The following is a 13638-nucleotide window of genomic DNA, read 5'->3' on the forward strand; positions in this document are numbered from 1 at the left end:
CCGGTGTTTGTGTCGGCCACTAGGGTCGCTAATCTTACTCACACAGCTACCTCATTGCGCCTCTTTTTTTCTTTGCGTCATGTGCTGTTTGGGGAGGGTTTTTTGGAAGGGACATCCTGCGTGACACTGCAGTGCCACTCCTAGATGTGCCCGGTGTTTGTGTCGGCCACTAGGGTCGCTAATCTTACTCACACAGTCAGCTACCTCATTGCGCCTCTTTTTTTCTTTGCGTCATGTGCTGTTTGGGGAGGGTTTTTTGGAAGGGACATCCTGCGTGACACTGCAGTGCCACTCCTAGATGGGCCCGGTGTTTGTGTCGGCCACTAGGGTCGCTTATCTTACTCACACAGCGACCTCGGTGCAAATTTTAGGACTAAAAATAATATTGTGAGGTGTGATGTGTTCAGAATAGGCTGAAAATGAGTGTAAATTATGTTTTTTGAGGTTAATAATACTTTGGGATCAAAATTACCCCCAAATTCTATGATTTAAGCTGTTTTTTAGGGTTTTTTTAAAAAAACACCCGAATCCAAAACACACCCGAATCCGACAAAAAAAATTCGGTGAGGTTTTGCCAAAACGCGGTCGAACCCAAAACACGGCCGCGGAACCGAACCCAAAACCAAAACACAAAACCCGAAAAATTTCCGGCGCTCATCTCTAGTTAATAATACTATAGGATCAAAATGACCCCCAAATTCTATGATTTTAGCTGGTTTTTTTTAAAAATCACCCGTATCCAAAACACATCTGAATCCAAAATCCGAAAGGGTGGTTTTTCCAAAATGCGTCCCAATTCAAAACACGACCGTGGACCCGAATCCAAAACCAAAGCACAAAGCACAAAAATTGACGCACATCTCTAGTATTTTCGTGAATATGCAAACACTATCAGCTCTACTGAATCCTGCCGTGGCATGGTGTGACTTTAAGAGCTGTTTAGAGTGCCAGCAGCAAGGATGTAAGAGGACACATCTGCAGATTGGCTCAGCGTCTCCAATGCACAAAAAGAAAATCACAGTTCAGAGTTCTACACAGCTTGGCATAGCGGTATCACCGATGGTTGTCATGCTCATGAGCTAATCTTCAATTCCCACAAAGGACACACTTGTATTCATAGCTGTGTAAAGATTAGCATCCACAGCTTTTTTTTATTTTGCCAAAACAAGTCCAGTCATACTGTGTATAGAGTTTCAGACATGCACACAGATATATAGTCAATATTAGGAAAAAGCAGAACGTGCTACTTATTAAACAAATATACAAGTGTGACTTTTCAAATAACGAGAATCATATCTTGATGAGACTAAGCAATGGACCATTGCTTTAACACGTAACTTTGCGTCTGTATACACTATTTGTATTTATTGTTTCATTTTTTTGGGTCCTGACAGATAATATATACTTCTAGTTAATGATTGACTCTCTCCATGGGTCTGTGTGTATAACATTACAGTTGTCACTGGTCACTTGCCTGAGCTTGCTAAGAATACACTATTACAGTATGATTACTGTACTGTACAGTATATCCATCCACCACTATTCGCTCTATAGTACTGGATTAGTGTAGCATTAGCCACCCAGTGGTGAATATGTGTATTGCATGCTGTGCATGTTGTTGCACCTCAACAATCCTCTCTGTCCAACACCTCAACAACCTGAGCTATAGCTAAGATGTGACATATACTCCATTTAGATGGAGAAACTGCTACGATGAGGAATGTTCCATCTGTAGTCTAGTGAACATTTCTTTACAAAGAATAAAACCAATGCTTATTAGACCCATATTTATCAAGCCTTGGAGAGTGATAAATTGCATGGTTATAAAGTACCAGCCAATAAGCTACTACCTGCCATATTACAGTCTGTGCTTGAAAAATGAGTTAAGAGCTGGTTTGCTGGTGCTTTATCACTTTGCAGTTTATCACTTTCCAAGGCTTGATAAATCTGGGCCTATGTGCGTTCAGAAATACTGTAGATCACTCCTGGTTCACTTTACCCAAAAAAGAAGATCACATCAGGAAATTAAATTGGCAACAATTCAGCATACAAGTTGGTGGATGGAATATACAAAGTTACAGTGTCCTACTATCTTTTACTTACTATATGGTCAGTTAAGCGAATGGGGCTTAGTTTGATTGTATTATGATTGCACTGTTGCACGATTGAGGAATTTAGGGGGTTATTAAGGTTTGTTAGCACACCAAAAAAGTAATCAATTGGGCAAAACCTTGATGCATTGCAGGTGGATCAGATATAACATGTGCAGAGAGAGTTAGATTTGGGTGGGTTATATTGTTTCTGTGCAGGGTAAATACTGGCTGCATTATTTTTACACTGCACTTTAGATATCAGTTTGAACAGCACACACCCAAATCTAAATTTGTCTGCACATGTTACATCTGCCCCACCTGCAGTTCACATGGGGCCTAATTCAGACCTGATATAGATTTAGCACATCTACAATCAGGCACACTGATACTGACGGAGGACGCACAGCACAGGGCTTGTCTGCCCCGCATGCCAGGCCCTACCACCCCCGCAGAAGTACAAAAGCATCGCACTGCAGTGATGCTTTTGTACTTCAGGAGTGGCTCCCAGCTAGCACAGCTTCTATGCGTTGGCGGGTAGTTACTTGTCGCTGAATGGGTCGCAGTGGCTGCGTGTTATGTCCCGCAGCCACCTTGGCCCACCCCTGAATGGTCTGGCCATAGCTACGTTGGTTGGACCGCTCCCCCTAAATGGCGGCCTAATGCCGCCATCCCGCCCCCTCCCGGCCAGTAACAGTCTCTGCCTATCAATCAGGCAGAGGCAACTGCAAGCCTAAGACAGACGTCATCTGTCTGCCATGCGCACTGCGGTGCCGGCGTACACACAGTTCAGACCTGACCGGATGCTGAGCGAATTCGCATAGCACCGATCAGGTCTGAGTTAGGTCCATGGTTTTGCCCATTAGTGCGATTTTTTTGGTTTGCTAACAAATTTGAATAAGGCCCCATCAGTAAATGTGTACCTGTAATACGTTACATAATAATATTAGAAAAATGAGACCCAAATTGATTACTGCAAAATATTATATTTATGTACTATTTTTGTTATAATAATTAGTCTTTAGTAAATTTCCTATTATGGCTCTCATTTCCTTACTCCTCAAGCTGTAAATGAATGGGTTAAATAGTGGCGTTATTACAATGTACAAAAGGGAGATAAACTTGTTTACAGTCAAAGATCGTCCGCTAGCTGGAACCAAGTAAATAGTGATCAAGGTTCCATAGTACATGGTCACAACGGAGAGGTGAGTGCTGCAGGTGGAGAAGGTTTTCTTCCTACCAGTGGTTGAGGAGATCCCGAGAATAGTTATGAATACACAGATGTAACTAGTAAAAATGAAGATAAATGGAATGACCATTATTGGGACTGCAACAATAAAGAATGCCAGCTGTAGGGCATCAGTGTGAGAACATGTCAGTTCAACAAAAGGACCAGAATCACAGAAAAAATGGTCAATGACGTTGGGTCCACAGAACTCAAGTTGACACAGAAAGTTAAGAGTAATCTGGGTGAGCAGAAAGCCAAAGGCCCAGCAATATATTACCAGGGATTGTTGTAGTTTGTTAGTCATGATGGTGGTATAACGCAGAGGGTGGCATATGGCCAGGTATCGGTCATATGACATGACTGCGAGGAGGTGACATTCTGTACACCCTGTAGCACAATAGATATAAGTCTGTGTTATACATCCAGTAATAGAGATGGTGGCTCCTTCCAGCCATATAACACGTAGCATGTTTGGGACAACAACAGTCAGGAACACAATTTCACTGCATGACAATTGCTGGAGGAAGAAGTACATGGGAGAATGTAGCTGTGGCCTGGTGGACACCAATACGATGATCATAGAATTTATCATGAGTGTCAATATGTAAATAATCAGTATCATTAGAAATAAAATGATGGCATTGTAACCCTTTATTTGTGGGAATCCCAGTAGTAAGAATTCATGGACTGCTGTGTAGTTAATTGTAATCATTCTGCGTGCTTTGAAAACTAATAATTAAGAAGTCATTTAGAAACTAATATATTCAGTTTAGGATATGATATTAATGTCACATACTGTACTTGGGACATGTTTGCTCTCATTTCCTCCTAGTAACTGATTTCTTTACTGTTGATTTCATATATATAATACATGAAACGTCTTTCTGTTTGTATGGCTGAAAAAGACACTAACTCAGGATATAATCAATGACTGTGAGCAAATTATTACAGCAGGAGCAGCATCTGAAAACTAGAAGCTCCCCTGGATGGGCAGGGATGCAGAATGTTCACCCCACCCCAGAATACACCCCACACAAATCTACATCTTTCTGGACACATTACATCTGCTCAGTGGTGCAAGCAGAACATTTTTCTTAGTGGTACTGATAGTAAGAATGGGCGTGGTCATGTGGCATGAGGGGGCGTGGTCACACAAATTTAGGGGAGTGGCTATGTGACAATAGGGGCATGACCAATTTATGCCACACACCGTAATGTACCTAACACATTACGTCAAACCCCATAATGCAAATTTACACATTATGCCACACCCCATAATGCTTATTACACATTATCCCATACACGTAATGCTTATTACACATTATGCCACACACCGTAATGTTTATTAGACATTATGCCACACACCATAATACCCATTACACATTATGCAACACACCGCAATGCCCTCTACACATTATACCACACACCGTAATTCCCATTACACATTATACCACACACTGTAATGCTTATTAGACATTATGCCACACACCTTAATGCCCATTACACATTACAGTATGTCACACACCGTAATGCCCATTACACATTATGCCACACACTGTAATGCTTATTACACATTATGCGACACACAGTAATGCTTATTAGACATTACGCCACACTCCGTAATGCCCACTACACATTATGCCAGACACCTTAATGACCATTACACATTATGCCACACAATGTAATGTCTTACATATACCACACTCTGTAATGCCTATTACATATTATGCCACACACAGTTATGCCACTGACACCATTTTATGTCCCACACAAAAATGCCCCTTATAAATTATGCCCAAGCTTTGGTCTGGTGGTACTGGGTACCACCACCATATTTCCTAATGGTAGTCCGTACCACCCCGTACCACCCTACTTTCAGCACTGCAACTGCCTCACCTGCAGTGCAGCATGGTTTTGCCCAGTTGCTTGATTTTTTTGCTTTACTTCCAGTACACACATGGATCAGGCGCCTTACGTCATTTATCTCTACTAATCTACATACAGTAAGTCAAGACAAAGCACATGCTAAACCAAGCAACTCGTTTACAACAATAAAATAAATGATTGAAACTTCTTAACATCAGTCAATTAACACGATTGACACAAGATATGCCATGAATTTAATGCAGAATGACTATTAAAAAAATGCATATAAATGTAAAATGTGTATTCACAAAGAAAATGTGTGAATGAATAATTAACCAACTAACTAACTAATTTTTATACCTATACACAAGTAGATTGTGTATCCTAGTTTATTTTGATTGCAAGTGACATAGGGGGTCATTCTGAGTGGATTGCTAGCTGCTTTCGTTCGCAGCGCAGCGATCAGGCTAAAAATCGGCACTTCTGCGCATGCGTATGGAGCGCACTGCGCACGCATGACGTACTTTCATAAAAACTGATGTAGTTTTACACAAGGTCTTGCAACGCTTTTCAGTCGCACTGCTGATTGGTGAGTGATTGACAGGAAGTGTGTGTTTCTGGGTGGTAACTGACCATTTTCGGGGAGTGTGTGAAAAAACGCAGATGTGCCAGATAAAAACGCAGGAGTGGCTGGGGAAACGGGGGAGTGGCGGGCTGAACGCAGGGCGTGTTTGTGATGTCAAAACAGGAAATAAACAGACTGAAGTGATCGCAAGGTAGGAGTAGGTCTGTAGCTACTCTGAAACTGCACAATTTTTTTTGTAGCAGCGCTTCTATTCTTTCGTTCGCACTTCTGTTAAGCTAAGATACACTCCCAGTGGGCGGCGGCTTAGCATTTGCACTGCTGCTAAAAGCAGCTAGCGAGTGAACAATTCGGAATAAGGGCCATAGTCAGAATATAGTTATAGAATTTGCACTGTCCTGTGGTGCGAACATAATGTTGTGTTAATATTTACTATAGAAACATAGGTGGAAATTTACTAAGGTCCCGTTTCCATTCAAGTTAGCTTTTTTTTTTGCAAGTGTCATCTTGGGAATTTGCTAAACACAAATATCGACAGTGTTCGAGATATTCGTATTAAGATACGACCATACAAATATTAATCAATAGATCATCGGTCAAACGCCGCTATTATTTTAAACAACACGGGAATTTACTAAGAATTCGTATTCTCAATCACTGCCGACAATGGGGGTCATTCCGAGTTGATCGCTAGCTGCCATTGTTCATTGCGTAGCGATCAGTGGAAAAAAAGGCAAATCTGCGCATGCATACGCACCGCAATGCGCACACGCTTCATATGGGTACGAAGTCCTTTGTGGTTTTGCACTGGTTCTAGCCACGATTCCAATCGTACAGCCGAACACAAGGAGACTGACAGGTAGTGGGAGTTTCTGGGTACCAACTGACAGTTTTCTGGGAGTGGTTAGAAAAACGCAGGCGTGGCTGGGCATTTGCTGGGCGGGTATCTGACGTCATTACCGTGTCACTCGTCGCAGCAATCATCGCACAGGATAAGTAACTACAGGGCTGGTCTTGTTTTGCACAAAATGTGTTTGTAGGCGCTCAGCTGCACAGGTGTTCGCACTACTGCAAAGCGAAAATACACTCCCCCATGGGCGGTGACAATGCGCTTGCACAGCTGCTAAAAACTGCTAGTGAGTGATAAACTCAGAATGACCCATAATAGCCAAACACTGCCGGGAAAGCATGGAATTCGTACAGAAATTGAGCTTTCAAAGAATAATAATAATAATAATAATAATATACTTTATTAGTCATTAACAAAACAGCAACGAGATGTCAATGCAATACAATATGAGCATTCAATGCAATAAGATGAACAGTAAAACCTTACCACATTTCCGAACATTAACACAGAACCTGGTGAGCATTTAACAGCCGAACAGCAGTTGGAAAGAAGCTGTTTGACATACGATTTGTATGGGCTCGAACACTCCTGAACCGTTTTAAGGGTGGCAATCTTTCAAAGATCAAACAATTTGGATGACTCTCATCAGCTAGTATACCTCTAGCTTTCCTTAATACACTTTTAATATAAAAATCCTTCATACATGGCAGGGACACACCAATGATCCTACTAGCAGTTTTGACCACACGTTCAAAAGCAATGCGTTCCGCTATAGTGCAATTTCCAAACCACACTGTCATTCCGTGTGTCAAAACACTCTCTATAATGCTGCGATAGAACCTAACTAAGGTACTCGTGCTCAAAGAAACAGCTCTAAGTCTCCTCAAAAAGAAAAGGTGCTGCTGCGCCTTTTTGATCAAACAAATGATATTTAAGGACCAAGTTAGATCATTCGAAATGTACATGCCCAAAAATTTAAAAGAAGCCACCTCCTCAATCGGCTTTCCATCCAAAAATACAGGAAATAATGGTCTATTACTACCCCGTCTAAAATCAACATCCATTTCCTTTGTTTTGGAGGTAAATAGACCTGCTTCTTGATGGCGTGTTTTGATAGTCATGCACAGATCAGTGAGATCCGTGCATTGTTTTCTGTGTAAAATTGTCTAAAAAGAGTTAAAAAGCAAAGAAAAATTTTTGTGGGGTCCCCCCCTCCTAAGCAAACCAGCCTCGGGCTTTTTGAGCCGGTCCTGGTTGTTAAGATATCTGTCAAAAATTGCGTAGGGTTACCAGTATTTATACAACCAGCACCAGGCTCTTGATCTGGCAATAATTCCAAAAATACAGGGAACAAAAGACGTAGGAGTCCCCGTATTTTTAAATCCAGCACCGGGCTCCATTATCCAAGAAGATAATGCAACAGCCGAGGGACACATTAATGTAGGTCCTTGCATGGTGGGAGTGGGGAGCCCTTAAATCAAAGGGTACCCCCCTCCAGGTACCCAAGGGCAGGGGTGGAGCCTGAGGCTATCCCCCCATCTGTGGGTGGCTGATGGAGGGCTGATAGCCATAAAACATGTGTAAAAATAGAGTATTTTATTTTGCTGTAGAACTACAAGTATGAGCAAGCCTCCCCCACATGCTGGTACTTGGAGAACCACAAGCACCAGCATGTGGGAACTAATGGGCCCGCTGGTACCTGTAGTTCCACAACAAAGTAAATACCCCCAAAAAACCACAACACACCGTGACAGTAAAATTTTATTAAAACATACTTACACACTCGTACATACTTACCTACATCCCACGCCGCAATTCATGACCACTTCTCCATGTAGAATCCAATAGGATACCTGTTAAAAACAAAAAATCCAGTGTAGATCGGGTCTCTTCTTGACCTGTAGGCATCCATGGGTTAAAAAATAACAAAAAACCCTGATCCACACCACTAAAGGGGATCCATGGTTACACATAGATCCCCTTTCCCCGAATGCCGCGGGAACCCCCGTGACTGCTGTCACTAGAGGACCCAGCAGCTAATCAGTGAGCGCCATGTCATAGCACTCTCCTTATTGTCTGTGCATTCTTGGGACAATATTTACTAATATTCGTGTTTGAGTCGGTTTGTGTAGTGTTTAAACTCGTTTTGTATCGGGTGCATTTTAACGGAACTTTTTGAATCCATGGCCCTCATTCCGAGTTGATCGGTCGCAAGGCGATTTTAGCAGAGTTACACACGCTAAGCCGCCGCCTACTGGGAGTGTATCTTAGCTTCTTAAAATTGCGACCGATGTATTCGCAATATTGCGTTTACAAACTACTTTGCAGTTTCTGAGTAGCTTCAACCTTACTCTGCCTGTGCGATCAGTTCAGTGCTTGTCGTTCCTGGTTTGACGTCACAAACACACCCAGCGTTCGTTCAGACACTCCCCCGTTTCTCCGGCCACTCCTGCGTTTTTTCCGGAAACGGTAGCGTTTTCAGCCACACGCCCATAAAACGCCGTGTTTCCGCCCAGTAACACCCATTTCCTGTCAATCACATTACGATCGCCGGAGCGATGAAAAAGCCGTGAGTAAAAATACTTTCTTCATAGCAAAGATACTTGGCGCAGTCGCAGTGCGAACATTGCGCATGCGTACTAAGCGGATTTTCACTGCGATGCGATGAAAAAGAACGAGCGAACGACTCGGAATGAGGGCCCATATACGCAAAGTTACGAAGCAGTCGACTTTATGGTTTTCGTGTTTTCCGATGTCGATGCCAGTCATTTTTTTGGCACATTTACGGCCATCATTGTCGTTTGCGTATGTGTTTTTGTTGTATTTGCTGTTTTTTTTCCTAAGTTAAACGCGGAAGGGTTTTTTTTCCACGCAGCCGCATTTTCACTTTCTGTTTCGATTTTCATTCACGTTCGTGATTGGTTGTGTTTCAGATGGTATTAGTGTCTGTGCGCAACCATATAAATACACCCCAAACTGTCCGCACCTCGTGGGATTAGTTAGTGGTGAGGAGGAGGGAGGTTGTGCTGTAGAGGTAGGTGGTTTGGTGAGGAGTGTTGGTAGCGATTTCTGAGTGTGGTATTGTGTTTGAAAGTCGTCTTGTCATTCTTGTTGTCTTGTATTTTGTGGTTTTGTCTCATTTTTGGTCCAAGTTATTTTTCTTTATAGTCCCTTGTCAGTGTTTGTGTGTGTGTGTGTGTGTGTGTGTGTGTGTGTGTGTGTGAGTTGTGTAGTGGTAAGTTGTGTAGTGAAAAAGCAACCTTCGGCAGCGCTGTATGCCTTAATTCAGAAAAATCAGTCGTTGGAGCTTTTTCATAAATCCGTTCAGTCAGACGACGTCCTTCAATCTCTTGTACAGGCTTGGCAGTACTTAAACTCGCTTATGTCAAACAAAATTAAACTTGACACAAGTAAATGTCGTAGCAGTTACTTTCTATTGGGGAAATAAACCCGGGAAACTGCTGGCGCAGGCTTTGCAGGCTCAGCGGGCAGCATTTTTTATACCTAAGATTACAACACAGAATGGAACTACACGGTACACCACGACAGAGATAGCGGCAGCCTTTCAGCTTTTTCACTCTCATCTCTATAACCTACAGGACCCTGATGAGAATAGGTCAGATTTTACCTGGAAGGCCTCCATCTCCGAGTTTTAAGGGAGATCGATTTTCTGACACTCACATCGGAGGTGGTCAAGGTGCTAGAGGGCCCTTTTACCCTCTTAGAGCTTGTAGGAGCCCTGGTCCCGATGGCTTTTCATTAGCCTACTGTAAGAAGTTTGCAGATGTTTTGTCACCATTGATGCTCAGAGCCTTTAATCAAGTTTTGAACCAGAATCCCTTTTCTCTGCAGTCTTTGCTTGCACACATTTCGGTCATTCCAAAGCAGGGAAAGGACCCGGTCCTGTTCTCCCGTTACAAACCCATTTCCCTGTTGAACATTGACTTGAAGCTTTTTGCTAAATTAATGGCGAATTGCTTGAAGTCTTTTCTCCCAAATTTAATTCACAGAGACCAGGTAGGGTCTGTCCCAGGTCGAGAGGCCAGGGATAATACTACTAAAGTTCTGAGGCAATATTTACTAATATTCGTGTTTGAGTCAGTTTGTGTAGTGTTTAAACTCGTTTTGTGTCGGGTGCATTTTCATGCAACTTTTTGAATCCATGTATGCAAAGTTACGAAGCAGTCGACTTTATGGTTTTCGTGTTTTCTGATGTCGACGCCAGCCTTTTTTTTTGGCACATATATGGCTGTCATTGTTGTTTGCGTACATGTTTTGTTGTATTTGCTGTTTTTTTCCTAAGTTAAACGCGGCAGGGTTTTTTTTTTCTGCGGCCGCATTTTCACTTTCAGTTTCGATTTTCATCCCCTTTCGTGATTGATTGTGTTTCAGGTGGCAGGAGTGTCTGTGCGCAACCATATAAATACGCCCCAAACCATCCGCACCTCGTGGGTTTAGTTAGTGGTGAGGAGGAGGGAGGTTGTGCTGTGGAGGTAAGTGAATTTGTGGTTTGGTGAGGAGTGTTGGTAGCGATTTCTGAGTGTGGTATTGTGTTTGAAAGTCATCTTGTCATTCTTGCTGTCTTGTATTTCGTGGTTTTGTTTCATTTTTAGGCCAAGTTATTTTTCTTTATAGTCCCTTGTCAGTGTGTGTGTGTGTGTGTGTGTGTGTGTGTGTGTGTGTGTTTGTGTGTGTGTGTGGGTGTGTGTGAGATATGTAGTGGTAGTGGAGGAGTGTGTTATTGTTGTTTTTTCTGTGTTAACTGTTTAGACACACAATTATGTGTGACTCAGAGGTGGGTTAGGTGGAGGCTGTGAGTGAGGGGGAGGAGGTTGGTCAGGTGGAGGAGGTGAGTGTTAGTGAGGTTAGTGAGGGGGAGGAGGTGGGTGAGTTTGCTGCAGCAGCCTCAAGTGATAGTGGCAGTCAGAGTGCTCCGCAGCCATGCACCACTACTGGTGGAATGTAAAGTTTAGTTTTGCTGAAAATGTGGCATTGGTGCGTGAGCTGATGAAGTATCAGAGGCAGCTATTTGGACCTGAGTCCGCCAAGGTGCCAACATGGAGGAAGACGGTGTTGTGGGTGAAAGTTGTTGCTGCTGTCAATAGTGAGGGGGTGATCAAGCAGACGGAGGACACGTGCCGCAAACGGTACTATGACATAAAGCGACGTGTCAAGTCCAAAATGGCCAAGGAGGCCAAGTCGGCTCGGAAAACCAGTGGTGGGCAGCCCTGTATTGCAAGATATCTGGAGTATGAGGAGCCCATGCGGAGTGTAATACCTCCTGAAGTTGTCTCTGCAACCCCCTGCAACCCATGTCCGATAGGTCCAGGAAGAATGGTGAGCATGTGTTTTTGCATTTACATTCTATGTCTTTTTTTTAAATGTGTGTCATGTGACGTTGCATATTACTCCCATCTTCAAGTGTGTGTCAGCCAATTCATTGTTTTGGTTAATGTTTTATACAAAAGCCAATGTAACATCTTACTTTATTGTATATCATGTGTTTTTATGAAAGATATTTTGCATGTGTAGTTTGGACTTGGTGTGTCTCTGAATTGTCCTGTAATAATGTTTTCCTTTTGGGCGTTTTTTTTTTTAAATTGTGACTATGTTTTATATTTAGGTTATCCATGTGCAATGTTTAAAAAACAGTGATTGTCATGTTAGAGGCTGGAGTAGTGGAAAGTGGTTTGGAAACCACTTACATGTATAATGTCATTATAAGATAATGTAAATTTTTTAAACAAAATAACACTATTTCATTGAAAATTTTTAGCTTGTACTCGTACCGTGACACCACACTGCAGTGTAATTTTAAAAATATTGCTACATTTTGATTTGGCTCATATAGTGGTAATGTGTGTTTGGAGTGCCACTTCACAGATAAATTTATATATTGCATCTGTAATATTTATCCTTTCAATACAAAATGAAGATGCGTGTGTTTTTGGTTGTTTTTTTAATTTTATTTTTACTTGTGGCCTATGTCAGTGTCCTGTACATGTTTTCCTGTGTTGATTTTGCCATAGTGCATATGTCTATTGGACAATGTTTATTGTTTTATGTTTTTTAAAAAAATAATAATAATAATTTCTTAAAGAATAAATGTTTATAAGCATAATGGGTGGATGTATCCACAATAGCATGAATAATTGTTTTTTATTTTATTTTATACAGTGTTTGAAAAAAGCAGTACTACTTGTCGGCCAGTAACTCCTATCACATCTGATGATGATGACGCTGCGGAAGCAGGTAAAGTATCCATTGTAGTATAGGGTATGCTTGTAAAGGAATAGCCATAACAAAATTGCACTTTCATTAAAAAGTCCATCAAAAGAAGTATGGAGCAGCAGAAGTGGCACTACTGTAAGACATCACCACAAAAAACCTGTGGCCGAAAAGAAAGCAAGGTCGTATGTCCCAGGCCAAACACAGCAGGCTACCCCGCCACGAAGATTATCGTCCGTATGTTCTGTCCCCCGACTCCAAATTTTGGACACACCTCCAAGACGTCATCCACAATCCCCTCATCTTGATTGTGAGTATCAAACTGTAATAAATGTAAAAAATTTCAGAACGTAATCAAAATTTTTCATAACCGCATTAAGGCAAAACACATCAACAACTTAGATACTTACCACAGTAAGTAAAAGCTGAAATGGAATCCAAGCTAAATGGCCTTGTCCACATCCAGTAAAGATATGTATGTCCACTTGAGCCATACAGTATGACATTGTGTGTAAGTTGCTTCAACAAAAAAGCATGTTTTTTTATTGAAAACAGTAAGGTTGTTTTTCCAAATTTCACATGTGTTTGAGGTAACATTGCAAAATACATATAAAAACATTACTATGTTTGTTTGAACAAAGCTATAAGGTAACACATTATGGATTCCAATGTGTTATTATGGTGAAGCATGTGTGAGCTACAATAAAACTAAAGTGTTTGCTTTCACAATTAAGTAATTTGACACATTTGCCACAAACAGGCATATGTATGTATTTAAGTTATGAGTGATGAT

At 41.7% G+C, this 13638-nt stretch overlaps 1 protein-coding gene across 1 annotated transcript; it reads right to left on the bottom strand.

Moving 5' to 3' along the window:
* Positions 1–3079: 3079 nt before the first annotated feature.
* LOC134934104 (olfactory receptor 6F1-like) lies at positions 3080–4030 on the bottom strand. The gene has a single exon (XM_063929610.1). It carries the CDS (start codon positions 4028–4030, stop codon positions 3080–3082), a length of 951 nt encoding a protein of 316 aa, XP_063785680.1.
* Positions 4031–13638: the final 9608 nt, after the last annotated feature.

Source organism: Pseudophryne corroboree, chromosome 6 (assembly GCF_028390025.1).
Source record: "Pseudophryne corroboree isolate aPseCor3 chromosome 6, aPseCor3.hap2, whole genome shotgun sequence".
In the NCBI taxonomy this organism is placed as follows: Eukaryota; Metazoa; Chordata; class Amphibia; order Anura; family Myobatrachidae; genus Pseudophryne; species Pseudophryne corroboree.